Here is a 15,528-nt window from a genome sequence, read left to right as displayed (position 1 = left end):
GTGAAGATATACAAACGGAAAAATGGTTCCGGCTGTTCTGATGGCGTTGTACTCGGAAAGATTTGTGACGACATTCACGGATCATACTTTCAAGAAACAAGAAGATAGGTTCCCAAGACATGCCCAAAAACTCTGAAAAACCAAAAAAACGGCTTTATACATGTGAGTCTACATATGTCTCGCATACCATACGGCTGTGTATAGACATAAACAAATAACCAAGACAAACGCTGCATGACTAAGAATAAAAGTGTCCTGAAAAGAGCCATTGGATAAATGGTCGCAAGCGGGCAAACCTGTGAGGAGTCTATACTGGCCACTGGGTCTCAAGCAATCCAGAACCAGATTCGTTCTACTGAGTGTTAATTTTGAAACAAGAAGAGGACAGCGATGCATACCGATAAAATTCCGTGGTTTGGGTTCTTCCCATATAGACTCCAGTCGATCAGCTTCTTCTTTGCCCGACCATAGATCCAAATCATCCAACTTGACAAGCTTGGTTTTTTTAAATACCTTATATCCCAAGAAAAGACCCACAAAAATCGGGATATCGATGTAAGGGGGAACGAATGTCTTGGCACTGAAATGGCCCGGAAAAAAGGCGTCGAATCCGTTGAAGAATGCCACCGTGGAAGAGAAAATTGCTGCGAAATAGGCCATATAAGGCTGCAAGGGTGCCTTGAACGGTAAGGTATCCCGGGAAATTCCATGGTGCTGCAAGCCCCGATAAAACCGAATATACGTCACAGCAATTGATGTCCACACGATCAGAGTGCTAACTGAACTGAGGTTGCTGATCCAAAAGAAGACCTCGGCGGAGCTGGCTGAAACATTGAGATAGACGAGAAGACTGAGGGAACCGGTAATAGCCACACAGGCATATGGAACTCCGAATTTCTCGTAACAAAGGAAGCGCGGTGCTTTGCCGTCCAGAGCGGTGGAATAGAGAATCCGCGTGGAAGCATAGAAGAAAGAATTCCCCGCTGACACGGCGGACGTAAGGACAACCGCATTGATTATAGACGGTAGAACTTGAATGCCGCCATTCTCAATGGCGATCACAAAGGGACTGGCACCTACTCCATTTGCACCGGCTTTAATGGCATTTAGCAGGCGATGATCTCGAGACGAGACACACAGTCCAACAAGGAAAACACTGCCGACGTAGAAGACAGCGATTCGCCAGAAAACGCGGCGTACTGCCTTGGGGATATTGCGGCGTGGATTCTCTGTCTCTCCAGCAGCGACAACGACCATCTCACTACCCCCGTAGCTGAAGGTGGCCTGAATGAAAACTTTCCAGAAAGCCAAAAAGCGCCCAAGTGCACCAGGTTCGAGATACTCCAGCATAGGTCCCGGATGGTCCCAGTATCGAAAGCCGATACGATCGTGAGTGGGAGTACCACCAAGTGTAACTATAAACATGAGGAGCATCAGGCCAATTATGGTCATGAGCTTAATTGAGCCAAGTAAGAATTCCAATTCTCCGTACACCCGAACCGGTAAGATATTGACGAAAAAAATGACAACATACAAGACAGTGATCCAAACCGCGGAGGATACTGCATTGGGCCAATAGTCAATAACGAGAGCTGCTGCACTGATCTCAATGGGAACACCAATGGCGAACTGGTACCAATAATTCCAGCCGAGTGTGAACCCTAGCGCTTCATCAACAAAGCGAGCAGCGTATACAGGCACGGCACCCGGTAGGGGGAGCCATGTTGCCATCTCCCCCATGCTGTTGATAACTGCGTAGAGGTTGAAGCCTGTGATGAGATAGGCAAGCACTGCGGACAGCGGTCCGGCCAGCGACAGAACCTGGCCCGTGCCAACAAACAAACCAGTTCCGATGGCTCCTGAAAGAGCCAGGAACTGAATGTGTCGAGATTTTAGACGCCGCTGCAAGGTGCCCACATTTCTCTGCTGCTGCTCTGCTTTCGAGAGCTCTTCCACTTTACCCTTTTCCCTATCCTCATGGTGAATGCTGTTAAGCCCTGTGGCCTCAAGATTGTCTTCGATTTTGACAGACATAAGTTTTTCAGACCCGAGATTCAAAAGATCGATGATACAACAATAATAATGACCTATGAGAACTATTTGGTATGGTAGGTATACTCACCCCATGATCGCGACCATGCACGGACCCTAGGCCTATACGAGAGCGTGGGGTTAGGGCGGGGTGTGGTCCCTGATTGTGACGCTCTCTTGGCTGAATTGCCGACTGCCGATAGCAGGCCAATCATATTTGCCCAATGAAGGCCCAAGAGGACACCTGTACGTCATTTGACCTCGTTATCTCCAACAATATTTCGAATCAAGTCCCCGTTCCGTTCCATTCGTTGGTGAAAAAACTCGCCGCGTGGGGGCGAAAAAGTTAACTGATAAGTTATTGATGGCAATAATAACAACGAAATACTATAATTGATTCTTTGACCCTCATTGCCCTTGAACGAATGATCCGAAATCGGGATTGTATTGACAATGCCACCACAAACTCGGTATGAACCGATGCCTTTTGGCCATGAAATGAAGCGGCACTTTTCCTTCAAGCAAGGTTATCGCAATTTGAACCATGGTTGGACTAATTTTGCGGTCGAATTTGCTCTCTGAGTTTACTAATTATGCACAGGCTCCTTCGGTGCCTCCCCGACAGCCATTCGAGACAAAGCAAATAGCCTACGGGATGAATGTGAAGCCACACCGTGCCCATTCATTAAGTACCGATTCTCTGAACTTTTAGACGAATCGCGAGCAGCCATGAGCGAGTTTCTCGGGGTACATATGTCGACGGTGGTTTTCGTCCCCAATGCAACCACCGGCGTCAATACTGTCCTGCGCAACATGATCTGGAACGCCGACGGCCTAGACGAAATCATCCAACTAGATGTCATATACGGCGCCTGTGGAAAGACAACAAGCTATGTCTGCGAAGCGAGCAATGATCGCGTGCGCACTAGAGAGGTGCAATTTGACCACCCTTTGGAAGATGCCGAGCTTATTTCCACATTCCATACCGCCATTCAGACATCTCGAAAGGAAGGGTTCAGACCTCGCATTGCAATATTTGACACCATATCTTCCAATCCGGGTCTTCGCCTCCCATTTATCGAGCTCACAGAAATCTGTCGCTCTGAGGGCGTCCTCAGTCTCATTGATGCGGCTCATGGCGTTGGACATATTGAGCTCAGCTTGTCAGCCTTGGATCCGGATTTCTTCGTCAGTAACTGTCACAAATGGATGTTTACACCACGGAGCTGCGCGGTATTCTACGTGCCTCAGCGAAATCAACATATGCTTAGGAGCACCTTGCCAACAAGCCATGGATTCGTCCCACGTGCTACCGATGGGACCCAGCATCCCAGCTTAATAGGTAAAAGTTCATTCGAGTCAAACTTCGAATTTGTTGGAACTTTTGACAGCATTCCTTTTCTTACGGTGTCAGAGGCTATTCGGTGGCGGCGAGAAGTTTGTGGTGGGGAACAGAAGATCCTTAATTACTGCAATCAACTAACGAAAGATGGTGGCCAACGAGTCGCACAAATTTTGGAAACACGAATCTTGGACAATGAGTCACATACGTTAACTGATTGCTGCATGGTTAATGTACTTCTACCCATCAGCATTCCAACTACTGGACCTTTATCATTTCTCATTCAACCTGATGGAACAAGCATCACTCTGTCAGACTGGATGCAACAGGTAATGATCAAGGACTATAATACGTTCATGCCCGTTTTTCCTTTTCAAGGGTACTGGTGGGTGCGACTTAGTGGTCAGATATATCTTGATCACACCGATTTTGAGTGGGCTGGATGGAAACTGAAGGAGCTGTGTAACCGTCTACAACAACAGACTAGCGATAAAAGCCTAGAGTAAAGAACAATATCGGGCAAGATGTGGCAGGGTTGAAACTGAGAAATAATAGAAAGTGCTCAAATTGTAGCTGAACAGATTACTTCTGCGTGCCCGGGAAACCAAGTCATCGCTTGTCGTGCGGGGTAACGACAGCCCAAATGTGGATGCAGCTGATGCCGGGGGCGTCCATCCTGAATGCATAGTACGCGTTCTTATGAGAAAGGTAGAATGACCTCTTTCAAACCAGCAGTGCATTGCATCATTGTAGAGATTGATTCAGGAAGGCAGTACATAACCTGCCTGTCATTCCCGAAATGCGTGGTTTATCCTTTGGAAATACTTATAAAATCCGATCGTTTGATTGGCTGGGCAAGTGTCAAACAAACCACTACCTGGGTAATTCTACCTTTGAGAGTAAATTCTCGGCGCCTTGTACCATATCATCGGGCGGCTAATAAAAGGGATCGCCAAAGGTAATTACGCTTAGGAAATATTGTACTTAGTACAAGCTCGCTAAATCCTCCTTTTATTCCAGATCGTCGTGCCTCATTTCCTGGCCACGGAACTCCTGATCCTTTAACTCGTCGGTTTGTATTAGCGCGCTTTAGAGTGGCCATCCGCCCAATTGCACGAAAAATCTCGGAACCCCTGAATCAGGATCGGCAGTACGGGATATTATTCATCAGATTCCTGTCAGGCTCGGTAAATGGTTATTCTTGACTTCAAGTAAAGAAAATTGGACTGGCACATCGCATTGCCACTAAGTATCTCCAAGCTGTGAGAATTTGCGCTCTTTTCTTTCTTTCCAATACCTGTCGCTGTCAAACATGTATCCGAGGACAACAACACTTGTCGCGTTAATCGCATTTTGGGCGACTTTGGTCCTTGGAGTGCATAAACACCCTAAAGCCGTCTTCTCTCAAAAGATTTGCTCGCTCCCTACCACCGACGATGGAAATTTTGAAACCGCTCATCCAGCCGAGGTTGGTTTGACATCAGCCCAAGTTGACGAAGCTTTGGCATATGCGAACCTTCACGGGCGCGACTCCGTTCAGATCTTCCGCAACAACTGTCTGGTTGGTAGAGGACTGGCAGATCCGATCACAGATTCTCTGCCAGCTCAGGTGTGGTCCGTCACAAAATCGGTTGTGGGAATTCTCGCCGGCATGGCTGTCGCCGATGGAAAACTCGATATTGAGCGGCCCATTGGCGACTACCTCCCAAATAAGCCAGGCTGGGGTGATGAAGCTCACCGAGCTATTACTGTTCGAGATATTCTGACCGAAACATCTGGAACTCAGGAGGCACTTTTCGCTGAGGCTGCGACGGTTCTTACCGATCCTAGTGTTATCCAGGAGTTTTTGGCCCAGAAGATCACCCACCCGCCAGGGACGCATTTCGAGTACGGACAGCGGGATGCCGACGCCGCAGCGTATATTGTCCAAAGTGCTGTTGGTCGCGATCTCCAGGAATATGCCCAAGAACGTCTGTTTGGCCCGTTGGGTATCAAAAAGTCGTCTTACTTCTGGCTCCGTGATCGATCGGGGAACACCTATGGTTATGCCTGGCTTTTCATTGCCCCCAAACACCTCGCACGACTGGGGCTCCTGATGCAAAATGGAGGAAACTACGAAGGCCAGCAACTGGTGCCTTTTGAATGGGTCCAAGCTGTGGCTACCCCGTCGCCCAAAAACCCTTGTTACGGATATCTTTTCTGGAACAATCGAGGCAAGCCATGTACTGGTGCAAATGTTCCAGTCGCAACTACCATCCAGCAAACCAGTATTTCGAGTGCTCCACATGACTTGTTTGCCATGGTGGGAGCTCTGCAGCAGAACAATTTCATGATCCCTTCTCTCAACATGACGGTTACTTGGACTGGTGTGCTCGGTGATACGGCACCGAATCTGTCGGTTATACTTGGTGCCACGCCCGGAAATCTTTATTACGACTTCTTTCGAATCCTCATGCGAGCAGTTCAAGACCCAAAGGTTCCAGACGCAGGCCCTTACACAGCGCCGCCCCTCAGCCTCGACATCAACCCAATGAACTATCTCAACCCATTGGTTCTGCTTGATGATTTGGTGTCTAACCCTGAATGTAACATCCTATTCTGCAACGGCGGAATCCCAACTCAGGGGTTACTCGACAATTTGGAGGCCATCCTTGGCTACCGACCAACTTTCTGAACCTCTTTGATCCTATACAACTATACGTATTTGTATAGAACCTGTATGTATAAAACCATGCTGATAATCGGAATAAGAGATATTGCGGTAGTTAATAATATATGTTTCATTCTTGAAGATACTAAGATAGGACATTGTAATAATGGTGACGGTAGACCTGCCACACCGGGTAGCAGTCGGCTTTAAAATTACGGTGCGGCAGGCGGTGGTCGCTTTCAGATATTCTACACAGATAGATCAGCTCAACGAATATCCAACGACTGTCAGCTATGAGATATCTGCTCAAAGATGAATTGATCAATAGGTCTAATACAGAATCCTACGAAAAAAAAAATTGGCAACTGTAATTGAAGATAGGTCAATTAAGATAGTCACTGCTGTCAAAATGACTGCCTAAGTACCTAAGGAATACAGAGCAACCCCGCTTTATTTAATTTTCCATGCTAGTCCTTGGAGTTGGAAAAGTTTGTCGAACTCCCGACGGGACTTTTTGGAGAGCGATTTGTGAAAGGAAAACATCAATTTCATGGTTTTCCATACCACCAAAGAATACCGAGTGACCCTAGATCTTCCCGACGGCCAGTCTTGATGACACTCCGGTCATGCAGACTGAGATTCTTGGCTGGCAAAATGGTAGCTGCCCGGAAAGGCCCTCACAGGTGAGAGCACCGCGTCGAGAAGGAGGTTCAACGCGTGGAGACTATCACCGAGGCACATTCGCGGGAACAGCATGGCAGTGTTTGCATCTGTGCCCGCAAGGATTGGGACTCCTGCACGATGCATGCCGCGAACCGATGAACGAATATTAGATGTTGGCAAACCCATCATGGCGGCTCGAAACACCACAGCCAATTGGCAATGATACCTGACTTTCATTTCCTTTGCCAGTGTCTTGGTCACGGTCCGCTGCCTCTATCGAGTTTTACGAAATTTTCAGGGATCATCTGGTATTTTGCACGTTCAGCGATGCGTAGGGTTGATCGACGTGGATGATGAGGGGAACACGGCGTGAAAGATGACCGAGGCCACAACAACAGCGCCGAAGACAACATCCTCGCCGGGCTTGTTTTGCTGTGAGTCTTAGTGCGATCGCACCAGAAGCTTAGCCATATGTTATCCGCAGCGGCAGGGTTTCTCACGGCTCGACAGAGGCAAATGATGGCGAAACCCGATCAAAACTAATTTCGTTTGAGTGTATATCCATGGATACATTGAGAGTTATCCACATGCTTGTTATATCTAGAAAAAACGCAAAACCAAACATAACCCGCCCAGAATTGCCGTCGCACCTGTACACACAATAAGAAGACCGAATCCGCTACCATATGCGCCCCACGCATGTCCTTTCCAACTATCTGCTTCGAGGAGTGCCTCACTGAAGGGTCCACTAACAACATTGCCAATCCCACGGCCGAGTGCAATAAATGAGAAAATGATCGTCGGGTCGGAGTTTGGGTCGACTCGTTGGATTTCGTTTATCATTCCCGACCAGGTCGCGGAGTAACTGCCTGCAAATAGGCCATATGTAATAGAGAACAACAACAAGACTTGAATATTTACTGAAAACCCCCAAAGAAGGAAGATAGAGACTGCCGCTCCCACAGTAGCAATTAAGATGCAGTTTTGTACATGGAATCTATCCGACAAGAATCCCATGGAGACGCTGCCGAAGATAGATGCCAAATTGAAAGCTGTGACTGTGAACGAAGAGAAGAATGTGGAAGTACCAATAGCTTGAGCGAAAATTGGAAGATAGAGGGCGGGCAAGAAAAACCCGAGCGCTTCGAAAATGTTTCCGGCCTGGTAGACAACAAATACTTTGTTGAACAAAAATCGGAACGTTAGGCGGCGAGAGGCGTTGATTGGAATCCGGGGTTTATGGAAGTATAAGAAAGGTCCGGCCAGCACGAAAACCAGCACAGACAAGATTCTTAGAGTGGTCTGGAACCCGAATCGGCTCAGAAGTTTCTCCAAAAGTAGTGGAAAGACGATTCCAGAGAGTCCAGAGCCAGCCCAGACCATACCAAAAGCGAGTCCTCTTCGTTTGACGAACCATTCCGGCATGAACAATATCGACGGGCTATATGCTATACAGCCACCAAGTCCAAAAGCGATTCCTTGCGATAGAACGAGATGGCTCACATTCGTTGCAAAAGAGCCTGTAGCGAGTGATAGGCTCATGATGACCAGTCCGATCGTTGAGAACCACCTAGTCATACCCGGAAGCAAGATCATCGCCACGATTGTTAGAGGACAGCTTAGGTAGGCAACACCCTGTCTCATCAGTTAGTCGAAGTTAGGATATGAAGATTGTGTCCAGCGCCTACCGTGGCACACGTTCCGATCAGTGCTACCATTTTCGAGTCTTTAAAGGCGTCCTGTGTCCGGTAATAACTTTGAAACACACCGAAAGAAAACGCGAACCCTGATGAGTGTTTAGCGAAAGATCTCATAGGAAAAGCTGACGGTAGAGCCTTACCCCAAACTAAAGCCTCTATCATAGCAGATGCTGCCAAGAACAGCCATGCCTGTATACCGCGGTCCTGAGGAGGTAGCTTGTCCTCCTCGACTAGGGCTTCTTTGTCCTTGGGTGTGCATCGACATTGCTCAAAGCTGTTGCTTGGCGATGGGCAAGTGGATATTAGGTCTGGTGTCTCCATCACATCTGAAATATTGAAACTATCGGGGTCCCTCGCATATCATATCCTTTGGTGCGTCGCGTTAAGGTTGTGAGCTGAACACAAAATTTCCATGGTGAAACAAACTGGAACTGGTCAGCATTTAAGGAAGGGGCTTAATATTCGGTTCAATTAAGTGACGAAAGGAATTCATAAGCGAGTCGACATATAGGGCTGGCATGCAACATCTCGGTAGATGTGCTCGAACTTGCACCGGCGGAGACTTTCCAGCCCCTTGGGGACTGAACATTGGAACTAAATGTTCCGTTTTGATCATCGGATAATCCCTTCGATTAAAAAGCTTTGTTCCGAAAGAATGCCATAGTCAAGATTCCCCGAAATCCGTTACTTGTGTGAAGCAGGGCATTGATGCTTGGGATAGCTTCAAAGTCTGCAGGTGACGTGCTTTTTATGGGTATGTACACATCTCAAGGGTAACCCCGGGGATATTCAATTCGATCACCGCAGAATCCGGCTAAGCACGGAAGTTGGAAGGCTTCGGAATGCAGGGTGTTTTGGATTCTAGGACCGAATGATGTCCCGTGCATTTGATATCGATAAGGTAGCCAAAGCCACGTCCTAGTCTAGCGATCCCGAAACCCCATTTTATCAAGAAGTAGTAGCCTTTTGAGCATTAAAAACAATTCAGAATTCAAAATAAATATCAATTCTCATAGCGATGTCTTACCCAATAATAATTCATAGTCTAGCTCAAGTGAGCAGTGGATAATATATCGCACTGAACGAATCGAATCGAACCTTTCCTTTGGTTGGTTGGATTCAAACCAGTATTGAACACACAATTATTCGTACGAACCCGAATTTGGGTCGTTCTCCCCCCCCCCAAACACTCAACTGGCACAGTTGACCGCAGAAATGACACCGGCCATCCAGATGTCACAATTCGGAGAGCAACTTGCCTTTATACCGGAGTTTCCTCTGCAGCAACAGCAACAGAAACAGCAGGCAGCCCCACCCATGGCCTCGTCTGGGTCGATCTCCGGAACAACATACGCGCATTCGCCTGGAATGTCCTCCCAGCCCAGCAACGGCGTTAAATCTCCTGACCACTCACCCAAGGTCGAGACCTTCTCGGCTGAGACCAAATGCACGCCAGACTTCTGTTCAACGCCCAAAACACTGATGTCGCCTATGGCGGTGACACAAGAACCCGTGAAGGAGGGCGATACTATCATGCTTTCGCACGGGGAGCTGGACCTGGACTTCAACAAGTTCAGCCAGTTTGCGCTGGGCCTGGGAAATTCGTCCCAGCATTTCATGACACCCTAACCAATACACTATTCATTTAGCTAATCCTGAATACTCCTACTAGATAAATACTGAACTGCTGACTGCCATTGCTGACTTTCATCATATAACAAGATGCTCCGCTTACAAGAGGATGATGAGTGCAGATGCGGCGCACAGAAAAGGGTAGTCCAAGTCCTGGTTGACTACCCAAGGCGGAGGATACTGTAGCAGGAGGGATGGAGCCAAGTTAGGAAGACATTTAACAGCGTTATTAGAAGAGGCAGAAGAAAGCAGGGAGATTAAACTTATAATACTTTAGAGGCCAGCAGAGTTGAGGCGTTGCTTGACTTTGCTGAGGCATCACAATGGTTCTGGGGCCGTCCGAAGAGAGGCAAAATGAAGATGGATGATGAACAGCACGGTCGACATAGATTTGAGATTCCCGGCGGTGATACAAGGACGAAAAGAAAGCAGCATCATTGTGCCCAAGTTACGGTGCTGGTTGAGGAAGGCCAATGTGAACTTGTAGTGCTCGGTCAGAGGAGATGAGAGATGCGGATGGGGTGTAGAGCTTTGTGTGCATGAATTCATTCAATGCTCAGCAGATTTGTAATTTTATGTTGGTGATATTTACTTCTTAATACTCTCGTCATATTTTTCAAGGATAGTTTTCATTGAACATTGAGTTTCCAAGTCCTTTATCATATTTCGCCGTGATTTCTTCGAAATTTTGGACTAAGGAATGATATCAAAGGTTAAATATATACTTATTGGCTACAAGCTTCTCTTGTTAGAATATCTAGGCCTGCGAGAATGATAGAGGTTAATTCACAAATAAGGAATACAGGAGAATGTACATGATTATAAAATCCATTGTCTGGGAATGTGAAAATGCCGGAGAATGAAGGTCGGACGTGGAAAATGTGACATTGTTGGAAACTATGTGTTGCAGCACCTAGTTTGTCGGGGTCCGACGACGCATGTATTATTAGTCAGCACTTAGCTACTTCCTCGGGCAAGGAACATTGCCTGCAATTCAGCTTTACTTACACCTTCACGCATCATAGTTGACTATTCAATTTCCAGGGAATTGATAGGGACAGTGCAGCTTATGCAATCAAAATCATCGAAGAGTCATGTGATCCGTATTAGGATTACCATAGCGACATCATTCTATAGACTGTTTACTATAAATCCCCTTCCTCCCCTACCTCTTTTTGAATCTCCTTAACTCTCTACTATGAGAGCAGCGTTGTGGTACTGTGAGTTATACTGCAACTGTCATGCCTGATTCTTAAAGCCGCTATCTAATCACGTTCGCGCGCGTGAACCACGCCGATTGCTTATTAACTTCGCACGCAGCCCAATATAAGTAGCACATCTCTCTACGCTTTTAGTAGATTGCAATCGGCTCTGCAGTTGGCATTTCAGCTAGACTCAGCCCTTCACACCATGCAGTTTAACAAATTCTGGTCAAAGATTTAGAATCAGCTAACCATGGTACCGTAATCTAGGGTTTTTTTGCTCAAAAATGTCCAAACGGGATTTGCCTCTTAAGAACCTCTTAAGACATTATCACAGACCCGTGTCACACCCAAAAGATACTCCTCGTTCAGTCGCCTCCCAACTAGCTGTATACATACAGGAGCTCCAGCAAACCTCTCAGGCATATCTCCGTATCGTGAGCTCATACTCTCACGCAAAGCATTATTAGGACTTACAATTTTTCCAGACTTTTGCTTCAATGTCATTCCGTCCCGTGTAGTCTGGTTTCGTGTCCTCAGCCGGCCAGACGTGAGTTACTGGAACACTTGTTGCACAGTAATCTAGTACTCGATCCATTTGTTACGGCCTGTCCGTCCAAAGTAGCCTGATAGAAGCTTCCCTCAGTGGACTGCGGCAGAATGATTTGACCTGTCGTTCCCTCAGGAGTGTTCACCCAAATACCAAAGCCAACGTTCCATAGACTCGAATAGTTGTCGTATGTAAACTCGTACCTGTGCTGGTCAGTATTATTTGAACCAATCAACTGCTACCGGCAGACCTACTTCCCGCACGCCGGCCATGCAGTACATGGCATGAGTAGAGCGTCCATTTCCCGACCTGTGTCATGCTTCTTGGCCCTCCGTGCCATCTCGAAGGCCAGATGTGGGAAAGCGTCTCGAAGATGGCTTAAGAGAATAAAGACCGCAGAATGAGGCTGGTATGCGGACAGAGCCTCCAACATCGGTGCCAGCACCCAAGGGAGATCTTTGTAGAGCCAAAACGCACTTTCGCCCCCTGACAAGCCGCCGCTAGAGAGATTTCGATTATATGGGTTGGAAGTGTAGCCATAGATGGCATTGCATGTCTGTTGGATTGTCAACTTACATAACCATCTCGGTATTCAGGTTACTTCATCCTGTAGAGTTGGCTGGTTGGCATATGCTCTATATTCAATAGTTGCGTCGATTCCCTCAATTTTGAAACAGTCTTTGAGGGAGGTGGGCAGACCATGAAGGGAACCGCGAGTAATGCCGGTTGTTGTATACTCGGCATGGAGACGTTTAGTAGCGTCGAGGGCCTTTTCGAAAAGGATCTCGCTGAGACAATTGACAATTTGTTGTGCAATGGCGGCGTGTTTGCAGAAAGCTAGTGTGACCTATGATGCGGTTAGTACAATTTCAGTCCTATTTGTACCGCTTGATGATATACTTCAAATGAACTGTACTCCCGGCTGATGAGCTTCTGTACTAGTCTAGTCACGTCCGTTTCCGTGATCTCTAACTCCCTAGATGTCAGGATCCCGCGCTTGACAGGGACGTCAATGACGTTAAGCTGTTCATCCGGCACTTGACCAGGTTGCAATCGCCATTCTGCAGGGATGGTACTGTCCCGGCTTGCTCGCTTGGATTGGACAATTGTCCACCACAGAGGAACGGTGTTATCGGACATGCTAGATAACTAAGACAATAAAAACGTACAAATCTCAAGAACCTTCCCTAAGATATCTAGGACAAAGGAAAGAAGCTTATCAGCTTAATTCGTTCTTCCCCCGCCGCCCCCATTCCCCGCAGACGAGGCACTCAACGACCCACTGTGCGCTTAAAAAGGGTAAAAATATGTATGTGGACCCGCTCAATCCAACGGGTTCCCCGACGACGATCGGGTTTGCCGATTAGCATTACCACCGAGGCTTATCATAGGGGAGAATTCGAGCCGGGGACGGATACAACGCGGAGCTCGTCTCTGCTAAGAAGGCAATTTATTTGTCCAGCTACGGAAAGGAAGGTATATCCTTATATCCTCTTCAGAATTTGGAAAACTTTGTGACAGTATCCCCCAAAACAAAAAATGTCTACTCCATCAGGTCACGTCTCAGATAAAATTTCCTCCGAAGTTGAGGCTGGCCATTGTCACAAAGATAGGCCAGAGAGCAAAGGCAACGTTTCGACCGGTGATATAGCCGAAGGCATTGCTGTCGACGAACGTACCCTCTTTGAGCGCAAGGCAGCTCTGGTCAACTCTGAAATCGACAAATTCGGTTTTGGAAAATACCAGTTGTGCCTTTGGATCCTATGCGGCTTGGGCTACTTCACAGATTTAGCCTGGGCTCAGGGTGTTGGCCTGATGGCCACAGCTGTGTTCCAGGAGATGGGCGTTCCAGCAGACAAGCAGGGTCTGATATTTACCTGCTCCAATGCAGGTCTTGCGTGGGTATATTTTTTCTCTAGCTGTTGTTCTTAGATTGACAATGTTCAGTATTGGAGCCTTTGGAGTTGGTATCCTCACTGATATCATTGGCCGAAAATGGGCCTTCCAATTGACATGTCTAATCACATCAGTTTTTGGCATGCTCTTGGTAAGTCACCTTGCTATCCATCTCAAGAGTACTTCATGGCTAATACACCCAGGCCGCGAGCAAATACAATTATCAGGCGGTGTGCGGAATTTATTTTCTTTCCTGCATTGGTCTAGGTGGAAACATTCCTATTGACGCAACTATCGCGCTCGAATTCTTGCCGCAGAACCGCCGCTATCTCGTTTCTCTTTTGGGGATGTGGCAACCAATTGGTGTCGTCGTTGCGTCCGCTATCGCCTATGGCACTGCCGCCAAGTACCGATGCGATGTGAGATTACCTGCCTGCAACAACGTTGCTGCTGAGGAGGAATGCTGCACCGTCTCGAGCAACATGGGCTGGAGGTACATGGTGATTGTTATCGGTGCTATGACCCTCACTCTGTTCTTTGCTCGGTATGCCGTCTTCCGGTTTCACGAGTCACCCAAATTCCTCGTGAGCAAAGGCCGCGAGCAGGACGCCATCGATGTTCTCCATAAGATTGCCAGGTTCAACGGTGCCGAAGCGCCTAATTTGACTGTTGAGGACTTCCAGCAGATTGAAATCGAAGCAGGTGTCACAACGGACAATCAGAAGTCCAAAAATACAAGCGCCAAGGGTGTTGTCGTGAACACACTCAAGAGCCTGGGCTTCCTCCGTGGTCTCTTTCGCAGTAAGCAGCAGTGCTTTAGCTTTGTTCTTCTCGCCCTTGCGTACATGGTAGTCGGCAAACTCCAAATGGTAGATCTTGAGATGCTAACCTAGGCAGGGCAATTATTGGTCGTTCAACTTGGCTGGATACTTCCTTCCCATTGTTCTGCTCAACAACAACGTGGACAGCGGTAGCAACAATGTGAGCGACACTTACCGCGAGTATGTGTATATTTATCTTCCCGGCGTGATCGGCGCTGTTCTTGCCCTTGTATCCGTGCAGATGCCCTTGCTCGGTCGAAAGTGGTCGCTGGTAATCTCAGCTGCCTTTCAAGGTTTGGCTATGGCCATGTACACCAAGGTCGAGAACTCTGCGGGGTACGTTGGACTCAACGCTTTCGAGTACATTATGCAGAGTGTGAATGATCGGTGAATAATGAACGAATGCCTCTCTTACTTCTCTTAGTATTTCAATGCAGTGCTGTACTCAGCCTCGCCCGAGATGTTTGATACAACGTATCGAGCGAGTGCGTCAGGCATGCTGTCTAGCCTGGGCCGTATCGCTGGTATCGTTGCACCCTTCGCCGGTCAGAAGTACATTGCACAAGGTCGTGCTGGTGTTCTCTGGCTGGGTGCAGGTGGTATCTGGGTCTCTTCGTTTCTCTTGTGCTTCCTCCCAATTGAGATGAGAAACAAGCAGATGTACTAGACGTGCAATTTGGTAAATTCACAGTGATATAAGCCCCTTCCCTTTATTGACGGTATAAAACAACGGGTTTCTTGAGACTGTTATGAAAAATGCTTTCTTGCTCATGGCGTTATTTCCAGTTTGTTAATTCTTTGAAAGTAGGTTGTCATATGGCTGTCTATAGACAATTTTGCAATTATGTGAATTTTTGCGCAAATGTTAGTATCTTGTAGCAACCTGTTTAAACTTTGTCCTCTCTACTTTGGCTTCTCGTGTCAAGGATAATGTTACCCTACGAAATTCTTGCCTAATAGTGCACTCTTTTATGTTACTTCGTAATTAGTCGTGCTCGTCTCAAAGTTGTTTTGCGAGCACTAGATAGTTGATCAATTAGC

General features: G+C 47.3%; 8 protein-coding genes across 8 annotated transcripts; 4 read left to right on the top strand and 4 right to left on the bottom strand.

Moving 5' to 3' along the window:
• Positions 1 to 168: 168 nt before the first annotated feature.
• Positions 169 to 2,034, bottom strand: N7510_002754 (uncharacterized protein; the record flags this gene model as incomplete). Its single annotated transcript, XM_056974681.1, has 1 exon — positions 169 to 2,034. One exon carries the CDS (start codon positions 2,032 to 2,034, stop codon positions 169 to 171), a length of 1,866 nt encoding a protein of 621 aa, XP_056834637.1.
• A 726-nt stretch (positions 2,035 to 2,760) lies between these two features.
• On the top strand, positions 2,761 to 3,879 carry N7510_002753 (Pyridoxal phosphate-dependent transferase major region subdomain 1; the record flags this gene model as incomplete). Its single annotated transcript, XM_056974680.1, has 1 exon — positions 2,761 to 3,879. One exon carries the CDS (start codon positions 2,761 to 2,763, stop codon positions 3,877 to 3,879), a length of 1,119 nt encoding a protein of 372 aa, XP_056834636.1.
• Positions 3,880 to 4,685: 806 nt separating this feature from the next.
• On the top strand, positions 4,686 to 6,047 carry N7510_002752 (serine hydrolase domain-containing protein; the record flags this gene model as incomplete). The annotated part of the gene is made up of 1 exon (XM_056974679.1): positions 4,686 to 6,047. One exon carries the CDS (start codon positions 4,686 to 4,688, stop codon positions 6,045 to 6,047), a length of 1,362 nt encoding a protein of 453 aa, XP_056834635.1.
• A 600-nt stretch (positions 6,048 to 6,647) lies between these two features.
• Positions 6,648 to 6,875, bottom strand: N7510_002751 (uncharacterized protein; the record flags this gene model as incomplete). The annotated part of the gene is made up of 1 exon (XM_056974678.1): positions 6,648 to 6,875. The coding sequence occupies one exon, from the start codon at positions 6,873 to 6,875 to the stop codon at positions 6,648 to 6,650; it is 228 nt and encodes a 75-aa protein (XP_056834634.1).
• Positions 6,876 to 7,007: 132 nt separating this feature from the next.
• On the bottom strand, positions 7,008 to 8,707 carry N7510_002750 (Major facilitator superfamily domain general substrate transporter; the record flags this gene model as incomplete). The annotated part of the gene is made up of 4 exons (XM_056974677.1): positions 7,008 to 7,118; positions 7,347 to 8,321; positions 8,375 to 8,472; positions 8,527 to 8,707. 4 exons carry the CDS (start codon positions 8,705 to 8,707, stop codon positions 7,008 to 7,010), a joined length of 1,365 nt encoding a protein of 454 aa, XP_056834633.1.
• An 894-nt stretch (positions 8,708 to 9,601) lies between these two features.
• N7510_002749 (uncharacterized protein) lies at positions 9,602 to 10,015 on the top strand (the record flags this gene model as incomplete). The annotated part of the gene is made up of 1 exon (XM_056974676.1): positions 9,602 to 10,015. The coding sequence occupies one exon, from the start codon at positions 9,602 to 9,604 to the stop codon at positions 10,013 to 10,015; it is 414 nt and encodes a 137-aa protein (XP_056834632.1).
• Positions 10,016 to 11,413: 1,398 nt separating this feature from the next.
• On the bottom strand, positions 11,414 to 12,910 carry N7510_002748 (uncharacterized protein; the record flags this gene model as incomplete). The annotated part of the gene is made up of 6 exons (XM_056974675.1): positions 11,414 to 11,445; positions 11,698 to 11,742; positions 11,810 to 11,973; positions 12,025 to 12,326; positions 12,372 to 12,617; positions 12,656 to 12,910. Coding segments are annotated over 6 exons (1,014 nt in total). The 3' UTR covers positions 11,414 to 11,443.
• Positions 12,911 to 13,309: 399 nt separating this feature from the next.
• On the top strand, positions 13,310 to 15,154 carry N7510_002747 (uncharacterized protein; the record flags this gene model as incomplete). Its single annotated transcript, XM_056974674.1, has 5 exons — positions 13,310 to 13,668; positions 13,718 to 13,817; positions 13,870 to 14,514; positions 14,564 to 14,863; positions 14,912 to 15,154. 5 exons carry the CDS (start codon positions 13,310 to 13,312, stop codon positions 15,152 to 15,154), a joined length of 1,647 nt encoding a protein of 548 aa, XP_056834630.1.
• Positions 15,155 to 15,528: the final 374 nt, after the last annotated feature.

This window comes from Penicillium lagena, assembly GCF_028827675.1.
Source record: "Penicillium lagena strain IBT 129212 chromosome Unknown utg000002l_segment0_segment0, whole genome shotgun sequence".
Lineage (NCBI taxonomy): Eukaryota > Fungi > Ascomycota > Eurotiomycetes > Eurotiales > Aspergillaceae > Penicillium > Penicillium lagena.
This window is presented reverse-complemented; position numbering and strand designations above follow the sequence as displayed.